We start from the raw sequence: 13,151 nt of genomic DNA, 5'->3' as shown, positions 1-13,151 counted from the left end.
GACGTCATGGAGTTTTTGGCGCCAAATCGGCAATCAGCTGCTATTTAAATGTTCTATGCACTATGTATGACACTTCTTGATAAAGTGCCTGTAGCGCACGAAACGCGTAGAAGGTTTGCAACCCTCTATTTTATGGCCTCACATTAAAGATTTTTTTGCCAGACCTGCTCCCTATCCCTTTTTGGCTGTGCGCTGCACACACTGCTTTGGATTTCCCATATAAAGAAGATGTAATCTATAAAGCGTCGCCATATAATTATTTTATGAGAAAGGGGATTGTTGCAACAAATGCATCGATTCTCCCAAACACACATATATATGTTAGCATAGCACGGGGCAAAGCATGTCCTCATTGCCGTGCCACAGATTTGGAGGTAGAACAGAGAGATGAATAAGAAATAGTTATGAGAGAGAATACATTGGATGCTATCCAAAATATTGTCACTATTGGATGGATGTAGGGAGAAGTCCTTATCCAGAAAATGCCTAACCGACTCAATTTCCTTCTCCCGATATCCATCCAATAGTGAATTTATTTTGGATAACATCCAATTCATTCTTTCTTGTACCTGTGATACTCACCTTTCGTATATATCATTATATTATTTTTGTACTTACAACACCATGCGAGTCATGCTCTTGTCCTTTCTCCATTCTCTTTAGCTTGTCAGATGTTGAGCCATCTGTGTGGACAGCTGCAGACACCCCCTTTTTAGTCCCGGTTGGACAAGGTTCTGAATTAAAATTTATATTTCACCAACAGTGGCTAATTTTTGTCACCAATTCCATTTTCATTATTATTTTTTGTTCAATAATATTATTGCATTTGCTCTATTCTGAGCTCTTTATACGCATACCTCTTGTTTATATATTCTGTTGACTTGGTCACATATGTGTGCGACTCTATTTCACTACACAATTGGTGTGCACAACTTTTTTCTTCTTTCACTTTTGCAACACCACCAGATACAGTATGTTTTACTTTCCAATGCTATCTTAAGAGGTATCCACGTAGGCCTGGTGTTCTCGATCCCCCAGGCACATTGAGTTTGCTTAAGTATAGTATATTTTGAAGCCATACATAGAACCATATCTATCTATAATTTGCATCAGGTGAGGAATAGAGGACTCCAGCCTTCTGGGAAAGTGAACCACGTCATCTGGATATAAAGCCACCTTTTGTTGTTGTACATTTTTATTGGAAATCTTACCTCAACAAACAACAAATCCTGAGCTTGCGTGTGTTGAGTTGTGTGACTCAATTGTAGTGTCCCAAGTGTAGTTTGGATTAAAGCTGCCGTTCAGGCAATATCATGTACTGCACCGACACACTTTATTCGAGCAAATACCCAGTATGTACCTGGCAGATACCTGGAATGCGCCGCTCCTCACCTCTGACAAGCCCCGTTGCGTTTGCCTTCCCAGCCTGGGTTCATGCCTGGCTGATGGGCGGCTGATCTGTTAAATAATAATGATTAGGATTTAATAGGCTGCAATGCTTCGCGTGTCTACCAGATGGCATAAATTCATGAATTGTAATGCAGTATATATATATATATACTGTGCAGTATTGCAGCCAGAGGGAATAAAATGCTTCAATCCCTGCCTGGAAAATAACCCAATGCACTCGGGCAGAAAACAGTCACAAACCTCAATACACCCGGGTATACCCGAATTCGTGGGACTAGCCGAGCTCGAATAAAGTGTGTCGCCAGTGTATGTGTGTTTTTTAAAATAAATCAGTTCTGTAGTAAGAAAAAATACTTTTAGCATTTTCTGTTTTAAAAAAAACAATTTTGAAAGACCAATTTTCTTGTATTCTATTTTTAAAAGCATGCTTGTTGCTATAGCAACCATTTACATTCCCCATATTTAAAGATGTTGCCAAACTTTGCCGATCAATACACGGAGAACGAATTGACCGGCAGCTATGCAGTTCTTTAGGTAAGCAGAGATTGCCCACATGAAACTATTGAAGTAAAAAAAAAAAAAAAAAAGACTGAACTGCAGCTTTAAGTGGGGAGTTAGAACAAAGAGGGGAAATAAAGAAGGTGTAAAACAAGGTATATAAGAAGTACAGGCAATTGTAGCACTTTATACTTCATAATGCAACATGAGCACAATTGGGAATGCCACTCAATACACATCTTGCCACAGGTATGTGCACTTGGAGCAGCTGTTTCAGGGAGCATACTGTTATGGATTACAGGTAGCACAGGTACATACATAGCATACATATGTCTTAGTACAGCTTTGCGCATACTGTCGCATATTCACTAGTTCTTTGCCTTGGAAAAAGTACATAAGTTATCTGAAGTTTGCAAATAGAATTTCTCTGATGATGACAGGAAATCTTAGCAGAACAGGTTTTAACACCTTTTGTCGAAGAGCATGAGCTTACGATAAATGGCACGGATGTGAGACCACAGACATCCTGTGATTAATTTGCTACGCAGATAGAAATAAGTTAGGAAACTTTGCTAGTTTTTGGGTTATTTCCCTTGTTTTCACAAAGATAATAATGACAAGGGCAATAAAAGGTTGGCATTAGGCAAAGTTAGATCAGAACCGAGAGGCGAGCCACATGAGACGAGACCTACTGAGACTGGCATGACATATCGTAATACCTATTTGGTTTGTGAGTATAACGGCATACTAAGTAAATAACCTCTGCATAGATAGATACAAGTATTAGATTGTTAGCATCTTTGCTTATTGTTTCTTATTATAATGTTGTATCTCAATAAACATGAGTCTTATCTTATACAAACTCTGAGTAACCTCTCTTAATAATATTCTCACAATACCCCAACATAAAGGGTGTGAGGCCATTTTTCTGCAGGGCAAGAAATTGCGATACAGTGCTTCTGCTTAGAGCAGAAAATAACATATTGCAAGACGTTACCTGGGAGAAGAGGGTATGGCATATGACCCATGATAATATCGCTGTGAGAAGTGTGAGAAGGTGCTCTGTGGAGACTCAGATTGCTGATCTGAAGAGGCAATTTGCAACATTGAGGGACATTGACAATCTTGAAGGGAGTTTACTGCTCACTGAGATTAGTGGTGCAGAGGGTGGAGCTGTGCGTGAGAACCAGGAATAGGTAGGTAGCTGGGTAATAGTTAGAAAGGGAAGCAGTGGGAAAAGGAAGAGGCAGGCCAGTTCAAAGATGTCCCATCCCAAAGATTTGCCAGATTGAATAAAGATATTGGAGGCATAAGGGCAGGAATGACAAGGCTGGGGGAGACTGATTCTTCTAGCAGCCAGGGTAATAGTTCCTCCAACATAGAGGGGACTCAGAATAGACCAAGAAAGGTTGTGGTGATTGGGGACTAGATTATTAGGAGAGTAGAGGGGGGTGGATAATCTGATATATGAGGAGAGGCAAGCTGGTTTTATGGTCTTACAACAGGGGTGGGCAACTCCAGTCCTCAAGGGCCACCAACAGGTCAGGTTTTCAGTATATCCCTTCTTCAGGTTGGCAATCAGTACCTCAGTCAAAGAGTTGGTGGGTCCCTACTTTTGTGTTACAAACCATGTTGTGCATTGTCTTGGATTCGCTGTTTGAGTTACTGAGATACTGTAGTGTGTTAATAAAGCCCTCCCAGACCCTGAAAAATGTGCCTCGCTTTTTTTGTATTGTATTGTATGTCTTTATTTATATAGTAACAAGAAAGATGATCCAGGGCTCCACGGGTTTCTTTAGGAAAGAATTTATTCAAGATACACTGTGTATAAAAGTGGAGCCCTGGATCATCTCTCTCGTTGCTGTATACCTGGATTGCTGCAGATAGCCATCCCTGAACCAGGAGCTCCGGCATTGCGCAAGTATCGCATTTATTTGCACTTATTTGCAATTTTTGGAGTGCTACACACCCATATATCTTTATTTATATAGTGCCATTAATGTACATAGCGCTCCTTGTCAGTTGTTGTTGCCATCCAGTCTAATGTGAACTAATGCAACACCTTCTCTCTCCATATATCAATTGAGTGAGGGCTATGATGTATCCATTGAGTTATTGTTTTCCTAGCAGCCATAGCAATAACCTGTCTGAGTTTATTTCTTTCATTTGAGCCTGTCCTTTCTTCGTCCCCTCCATATATATTTGGTCAATATAGTTCAAAATGGCATATTCCAGAATTAGAGAGATGTTTTATATTTAGTGAGTCCCCACTGAAACTCTTTATTTATGCCAACACATTTTGAATCACCGGACAGTTTCACAGCCAGTGCATTTGATATGCTTTCGGAGCTCTGCCTTTCATGTAATTGCTATCTGGGGCAAGTTTTGCTTTCAATCTAAATTTTGAAGTAGTGTATGTTCTATGCAGGATGTTGTAGTGTGTTTCTTGATATATTGATGAAGAGATACTGTACGTTTGAGTCATCTTTCAAACTGCCATATAATGTCTTTCATGCTCTTATTTGAGCAATCTATTAACCAGGTTCCTATTCCTGCTGTATTATTGTCATATTGCAGTGTTTTCCTCAAACAATTGTATATGTTTGATATACAGTAGAAGGTGTCCCAAATGCTAGGTGATAATGGCGAAAAGCAGGGTTGCAGACTAGTCTGACATGTGAATGTGAATCCATGGAGGTATAACTGGCACACATCTTACTTGTTAAGCCAAACTCAACTGCCGGTGCTCACAGAGTCCTGCAGGCCCCATACATATACACGATAAAGAAGATGATACTTGGGCTTGTGAATGTGCTCACAAGCCGCACGCACGCACGCACACACACACACACACACACACACACACACACACACACACACACACACACACACACACACACACACACACACACACACACACACACACACACAAAACCTGGTTTTTTTTTTTTACACCTTTGTGCCTCTCTCTCTGCCCCTCATACCTGCTCATTCCCAACCTCCTTTGCCGATGGGAAGGGAGGTGTGGCTTTAAAGAGAGAAAAGGCAGCAATGGCTTGTTCTCCACTCTTTACCTTCCGAGCCTGAAACCAACGTTTTCCATAATTTCGGTTTGGGCCCAGCCATGCAGATCTGAACCATGATTTGGATTATGCCAAACCATGGGCGTTTGTATATTCAAAATGTGCGCTCGCCCATCTCTAGTTTAATATTTAAAGAAAGGGCAAAATAAAAGTACATTGAATCATACCAACTAATGCAGGGGTGCGCAAACTGGGGGATGTGCCCCATGGCGGCGCAAGACTTTTTTGGGGGGGCACGGCTCACTTTCCCAGCTTCAGTCTCGGCTCCAGTCCAACCGTCTCCATGGCAACGCAGCATCAAATGCCCCCACGCGTCATTTGACGCTACATTTGAGGTAAGGGGAGGGGGTGCGCGCAACAGAGAGAGAGCATGCAGGGGGGGGGGGGGGGGGCGCAGCGCAGGAAGTTTGCGCACCCCTGAACTAATGTCTTCCATGGTTTTCCTCCCTGTGCTCCTGTAATCATTATAAGGTATATCCTGCTTTTGACTGCTCCATGTGACCTTGGGATACTGACTTAATTATTTGGTGCCTGAAATGCCGGCACAATAAATCTCTTCCCCAAAGATCTATGTGCAGCAGCGGTCACCCTTTTATGTAAAAAAAGACTATTATTATTACAATAATGTTGTCATTGCAATTATGAAACACTTTCATCATACTGGGACTTGTGCTAAAATAGTTGTGTAGTATTTGTTCTTCTAACATTTATGTGGGAATCGCAATGTGCTTTTTATTTCATTGTATTGAACTCGCTTGTATATGTGTTTATGTATGCAATGATTTATTTGACCAATACCGCATTTAATATGGCTTGTGTTGATGTTGCACCGTGTAATGCTGCTTTCTTCTGTTCTAGATGGTCAGCCTGTTGCTAATTGGCATTGCAGCGTGGGGCATTGGATTTGGTCTCATATCCAGTTTACGAGTGGTTGGAGTAGCTGTTGCTGTTGGGATCCTGCTGTTCATAATTGCCCTGGTTGGGTTAATTGGAGCAATTAAACACCATCAGGTGTTGCTGTTCTTTGTATCCTTTTACTGTAGCATAAACATATTCCATGGGGAAAAAAACTGTACATATTACCTGCGCTCCTCCATTTGTGAAATATGCAGCAGGTAAAATAATTGACCTTACATTTGTGGAAATCAAACAACAATTCCTGCACTCCTACTAATTGGGCTAAAATAACCTAGTGACGTTTTTACATTTAGAACATAAGTCTGTGTAACAAAGGAGTCATTTGGTTGCATCTTTTGATCAAAACATGAGTCAAGCCTGCCAACCTCGTCAAGGTAGACGCCGTTTAGCAGGTACCTGCACTGAATATATGTCATTTCTTAATATCCAGTGGACTAAACTTTGTGAAGTATGTGAAAGTGCCTGAAGGGGTTAAATAAATTAAGCATAGGCTTCTTTGTGATTTAGTGCAATTAAAAGCTGGCCAAAGCAGGTAACAAAGTTCCCTTATTATAAAGGTAAACTGTGAGGGCACAAATATCCTAGTGTGAAATATTGATATTACATATCAACTCTTTCTGTCAGCCATAAACACTCCCCTATTCTTAAGTGGAGGGTGAAGTGTAGACTGACAATGAGGTGTATAATACCTATATGCTAATTGGAGAATCAGTAAGGAGCTCTATCCTGAAGGGAGTGAGTGTGGCCCAAATGTGGCTAATAGTGCTTTTGGCAATTAAAAAAAAACATGTATAGAATAATACAACAGTACATTCAAAATACTAAAAAAAATATATATATATTATCAATTATAAACCCATTGATTGCCATTGTGCCTACCTAGACCCTCTCATTGGGGCCTAGATAGCCACATTGGCAAAATATTGTAAGATATAATAAAAACAATTTATTTACAATATTAAAATACATTACTTATCCCCCATGACTACTTTGTGGCTAGTAAAGCATTGCCTCCCTCACCCCAGAAGGCCTTACCTCCCCTACTCCCAACAAAACTACCTACCTACAGTAATGGGCAATAGCCATATTAGACAAATGTGGCTAATAGAGTTTTTGGCCCTTGAAAAGTATAAGAAAAATACATAAAAAAATAGACATAACAATAAATAATAACATAATCAAAACTACGCGATTAAATTCCTTGATTGTCACTGTGTCTATATAGGCTCTCAACAGGGGACTCGATAACCACCTTGGCAGTCAAAGTAAACCCTAAATAAATATATTACAGCTGAACCCTGTTATAACGCGAAGGTTGGGGTCCACCCGTTGCCACCGCGTTATAACCGGGATTGCGAAGAAAAACAAATGGCTGTCGTAAAGGGGGAGGGAGGTGTGTACGTACACTCCCCCCTCCTTCCCCTCCGAGGGAGCTGCAGAATCAGCCAGCGCGCAGCAGCCTTTCAGTCCTACAGGAGGAAAGCAGGTATCTGCGACCATGAGCAGCACATGGGTAGCCATGTTAGTGGGAATCCTGACAGCAATCTTAGCCTGGATCTGGTTTGGGAGAACTGGGCAGAGGAAGGGAGCAGAGAGCCAGCAGAATAAGGAGCATGAAGAAGAAGCAGTGATTGCAGAGGGGGAGCAGGGGATCTGTGCAAGCAGCACCAGCACATCTCAGCATGTGGATGCAGAGGGCAATCTGGAGCTGAGCACATCCCTAACTGAGGAAGGAGAGGCTGCAGGAGATGCCTTTACCCCCCACCAACCCACCACTCACCCCAAGTATGCCACGATCTGCCTTGTAAACCTGATCCCTGTACTATTGAGGTCAGTGTAGCCTGTTCTTAGAAGAGAATTAGGGAAGGCGTTGCTTGGTTGAGTGCTACCCACCCAGCATGTGCACCTACTGCTGTGTCTCTTCCCGTCTGTGTGTCTCTCCCCATGTGTGTGTCTCTCTCCCCGTGTGTGTGTGTCTCTCCCCGTGTGTGTGTGTCTCTCCCCGTGTGTGTGTGTCTCTCCCTGTGTGTGTCTCTCCCCGTGTGTGTGTGTCTCTCCCGTGTGTGTGTGTCTCTCCCCGTGTGTGTGTCTCTCCCCATGTGTGTGTGTCTCTCCCCGTGTGTGTCTCTCCCCGTGTGTGTCTCTCCCCATGTGTGTGTGTCTCTCCCCATGTGTGTGTGTCTCTCCCCATGTGTGTGTGTCTCTCCCCCTGTGTGTGTCTCTCTCCGTGTGTGTGTGTCTCTCCCCATGTGTATGTGTCTCTCCCCGTGTGTGTCTCTCCCCGTGTGTGTGTGTCTCTCCCCATGTGTGTGTGTCTCTCCCCATGTGTGTGTGTCTCCCCGTGTGTCTGTCTCCGTTAGAAATAAAGCTTTGGGAAAAAAAATGCAACTTAGCTTTTTAAAAATGGGCGCCACACTCACACCGCAGGGGTGGAGGCGTGGGGCTCCTGCTCTCCTCTCTCTGTCGTTACCGAACCCTTCCTATTCCTCCCTTTCTTGCTTTTCCCTCCTTTGAGGCTCACACTGTCCAGGTTTTCTCTCCTCTCCCTGTTCATGTGGCGGTCATCTATCGCCCACCTATCTCTACTCATCCCCCTTCTGCCTTTCTCTCTCACTTTGAATCCTGGCTCTCTTTTTTCCTCTCCTCAGACTCCCCTGTTCTTCTCCTCCCTTGGGCTTCCCGCTTTCTTTCTCTAACCTCTTCTTTTGGCCTTCAACAGTGGACTGCAGCCAGCACCCACAAGGATGGCCACTACTTAGACCTGGTTTTCACTAAGAACTTCTCTCTCTCCGATTTCTCCATTTCCCCTTTTCCTCTCTCTGACCATCATCTCATCTCATTTTCTCTATCTCGCTTCTCCCCTTCTCCACTTCCATCTACACCCCGGTTCTGCAGAAACCTGCGCTCTATTCACTTACCTGACTTTGAGTCCACTTTACGCTCCTCCCTCTCCTCTCTCAGCTCTGCTACAGACCCCGACAACCTGGCCAGGAACTACAACTCTGTCTTGTCCTCCTCTCTTGATCTACATGCCCCACTTTCTCTCTGCCGCACTCGCCCTTCTAACCCTAGACCCTGGCTAAATTCCCACACACGCATGCTGCGTTCCTCCACTCGTTCCTCTGAACGCCTCTGGAGGAAGTCTCACACTCTAGCAGACTTCCTTCACTACAAATTTATGCTATCCTGTTTCAACTCTGCCCTCTCGCAAGCTAAACAAGCCTACTTTTCTGCACGAATCAACATGCACAAGTCTAACCCACGCCGACTGTTCTCTGTCTTTGATACTCTACTCAAACCACCCTCAGCTGCCTCTCCTTCCTCCATCTCTGCTCAGGACTTTGCTGACTATTTTAAGGAAAAGGTGGAATCCATACGTCAGAACATCCCCTCTGTTTCTTCTTCCCATCCTACACCTCTTCCTAACTCTCCTCCTGCCTTCCTTGACTCTTTTTCCACTGTCTCAGAGGAGGATGTGTCACTGTTGATCGCCACTTCTCCCTCTACCACTTGCCCTCTTGACCCCATTCCCTCCCATCTCCTAAAACCTCTTGCTCCTACTATAATCCCTACGCTCACACACATTTTTAACTCCTCCCTCTGCTCTGCAACCTTTCCATCCTCCTCCAAACATGCAACAGTCATACCATTACTCAAAAACAGCAAGCTTGACCCTACCTGTCTTTCTAACTATCGACCTGTCTCCCTCCTGTCTTTTGCCTCTAAACTCCTTGAACGTCTTGTATTCTCTCGCTTGCTGCATTTTCTCAACACCTATTCTCTCCTAGACCCTCTACAATCTGGCTTCCGCACTGCTCACTCCACGGAAACAGCCCTCACTAAAATAACTGATGACCTCCATGCTGCCAAAGACAGAGGTCATTACACTCTGCTCATATTACTCGACCTCTCTGCAGCATTTGACACCGTGGAGCACCCTCTTCTCCTTCACATTCTCCATACTCTTGGTATTTTGAACAAAGCTCTATCCTGGATCTCATCCTACCTCTCCCATCGTACTTTCAGTGTCTCTTCTGCTAACACCTCCTCCTCCTCTATTGATCTCTCTGTGGGGGTACCCCAGGGCTCTGTCCTGGGACCTCTTCTCTTTTCTCTGTACACACTCTCTCTAGGTGACCTAATAACATCTTTTGGGTTTAAATATCACCTCTATGCTGACGACACACAAATATACTTTTCAACACCTAACCTTACACCTGCTATACAGACCAAAGTTTCTGAATGTCTCTCTGCTATATCATCCTGGATGGCCCTCCGTCGCCTTAAACTCAACATGGCTAAAACAGAGCTCCTCATACTTCCTCCCAAACCTGGCCCTACTACCTCCTTCCACATTACTGTTGGAACTACGATCATCCACCCAGTAGCCCAAGCACGCTGCCTAGGGGTCACACTCGACTCCTCTCTCACATTCACCCCTCACATTCAAAACATTTCTAAAACTTGTCGCTTTTTCCTCCGCAATATAACTAAGATACGCCCTTTCCTCTGTTGTTCATCCACCCAGTAGCCCAAGCACGCTGCCTAGGGGTCACACTCGACTCCTCTCTCACATTCGCCCCTCACATTCAAAACATTTCTAAAACTTGTCGCTTTTTCCTCCGCAATATAACAAAGATACGCCCTTTCCTCTGTTGCTCGACTGCTAAAACTCTGACTCAGGCCCTCATTCTCTCCCGTCTTGATTACTGTAACCTCCTGCTGTCCGGCCTTCCTGCCTCTCACCTGTCTCCCCTACAATCTATCCTAAATGCTGCTGCCAGAATCACTCTACTCTTTCCTAGATCTGTCTCAGCATCTCCCCTCCTGAAATCCCTCTCCTGGCTTCCAATCAAATCCCGCATCTCACACTCCATTCTTCTCCTCACTTTTAAAGCTTTACACTCTTCTGCCCCTCCTTACATCTCAGCCCTAATGTCTCGCTATGCACCACCCCGACTCTTGCGTTCTGCTCAAGGATGTCTTCTTTCTACCCCCTTTTTATCTAAAGCCCTCTCCCGCCTTAAACCTTTTTCACTGACTGCCCCACACCTCTGGAATGCCCTTCCCCTCAGTACCCGACTAGCACCCTCTCTATCCACCTTTAAGACCCACCTTAAGACCCACTTGCTTAAAGAAGCATACGAATAGCACTGTGAACATTCTGAACACATGATACATAAAGCTTGGCCCCCTGCAGACGCACTTACCAGAACTCCTTCCTCCTGTCTCTGTACGTTCTCCCTACCTACCAATTAGATTGTAAGCTCCTCGGGGCAGGGACTCCTCTTCCTTAATGTTATGTTTGTCTAAAGCACTTATTCCCATGATCTGTTATTTATATTATCTGTTATTTATTCGATTACCACATATATTACTACTGTGAAGCGCTATGTACATTAATGGCGCTATATAAATAAAGACATACAATACAATACAATAAGCGGATCCGCGTTGTAACGGGTCGCTCTATAACGGGGTTGAGCTGTACTTACCCCAGCTGGAATGAAGGCCGTTGTCCTCATCCTCAGGAGCACCAAGAGATAAATCCAATAAAAGGGCGGATGCCCAACCATAAAAAAATAAAATCCAAGCCCGATGGACAATAAAATTAAAAAAAACACCAAACAATGAAAAATAATTCAAGCCCGATTGCAAAGTTAAAAAAAAACAAAAAAGGAAAAGCAGTGAAAAACAATACCAGCCTGATGGCACAAAAATAAATCAAAACACAATCCGGGAAAATAAACCCAGAATCGATGGCCTCTTTTCAATGCTTTACTTGTGGATAAGGCAGGTAACTAGTGTAGATTAATGCTTATATTAACCCCTTTGTATCCCTTTGTGGCCAGCAAGTCATGACTATTTAACCCGTGGGCTTCTAAGGGGTTTATATTTACTATAATGTATTTAGAGTAATATTTTATCATCTCTTTCAGGTTGGTTTAGTTTATCTTGCCTATGTATATAATGGTCATTATATTGTGCAATATACACATAGGAAAGACGGGGCTAATACCAGTCTAAAGTAGGTGATAAAATATTTTGCATGTTTCTGGCGTTAATCCCATTCCAATAAATATCAGAACGTGATGTATGGCAGTTAATAGCAAACAATGCACAATTTTGCACAGCTGGGCATACACGAACTGTATAAATAATACAGCAAGATGTGTTTCAGTGCAGAAATGCCATTCTCACATTTTAATAATTAGGCCCCTTAACCTTGCCATGTTGAGTTATGCTATACAGTTCAAGTGACCTGTTACAAAGAAACTTGGAAGATGTCCTAACTATTCAGTCCCGTTTTCCTTGTTTTTCCCTGAACAAAGTAACCTGAGGCTGCTTGAAAACTAGGTGTGACTGTGAGTCATAGTATAAAGAGAGACTGTTTAGTTAGTGGGTGCAGCAACAGGTTATAGAGACTGATTTGCGATTTGAATTTCCCCTTATACAATGGCACCAATATATGACAGCGACAAATGTTATCTTAACTATTTTTTAATGAAGAAATAAAAAAAACTACAATTTGCAGAAACGTGAATCAATTTATGGTTCCGGATGCCCACTTTACACACATAGCTTTACCTTAGCTTCCCCCTTATTATGCTTGTCACTTCAAAGTTTATTTATTTTTTATAGCAGTCTTACTCATAGCTTCCCGTCTGTGTTTAACTCTTATCTCTCCCCATACCCCCTATCTATTCGTCTGCTCTCTTCTCGGCTTGCCTAGTTTCTGCTATCGTATGCTTAGCTCTTTGCTCCTGCCTTATGTATTAACACTCTCATTATCCTTTCCACTTAGTCACCCAATGAACAATGTACTCTGTATATGAATTTACACTTGTATAATACACACTTACTTGTAACCCGCAGCTGTACCTATTTAGCAGTTATTAAACCAGCTGTACCTAATTTACATATTACAATGTTATTTTTCTTTTATAGCGCTGACTGTGGAAGCAGCGCACTACATAGAATTTTTGTGGCCAAAATTAGAGCTGCGACCCTGTAGAGCTTACAAACTAGTTTTTGTTGGTGCTTGGGGCAAAGGGAGCAATATGGACTTTCCCATGGTCCCAATGTTACAATAAGCACATATTTGTTGGGATATACAAGTAAAGTGGACGAGTAATATGGCAGAAAAACGCACGTGTTGTAGAAATATTAACTTGATGGTTTGCTGTAGAAAATCTCATCCCTTGAGATGCTGGCAGTGTCCAGTCTGGTGAAATGATTTTA

The 13,151-nt window shown here is 43.0% G+C and overlaps 1 protein-coding gene across 2 annotated transcripts in view; it reads left to right on the top strand.

The window, feature by feature from the left end:
* Positions 1–13,151, top strand: part of TSPAN13 (tetraspanin 13) — a 56,356-nt gene that overhangs the window by 27,681 nt on the left and 15,524 nt on the right. Inside the window, exons 1-2 of one of the 2 annotated variants that reach the window (XM_075587203.1) lie at positions 2,509–2,638; positions 5,850–6,017. In XM_075587203.1, coding sequence (XP_075443318.1) covers positions 5,850–6,017 — 168 coding nt within the window. In that variant the 5' untranslated portion in view covers positions 2,509–2,638. Of the gene's footprint in view, positions 1–2,508; positions 2,639–5,849; positions 6,018–13,151 lie in introns of those variants that run through there. The other variant, XM_075587202.1, reaches the window with a different exon arrangement.

Source organism: Ascaphus truei, chromosome 2 (assembly GCF_040206685.1).
Source record: "Ascaphus truei isolate aAscTru1 chromosome 2, aAscTru1.hap1, whole genome shotgun sequence".
NCBI classification, from domain to species: Eukaryota; Metazoa; Chordata; class Amphibia; order Anura; family Ascaphidae; genus Ascaphus; species Ascaphus truei.
This window is presented reverse-complemented; position numbering and strand designations above follow the sequence as displayed.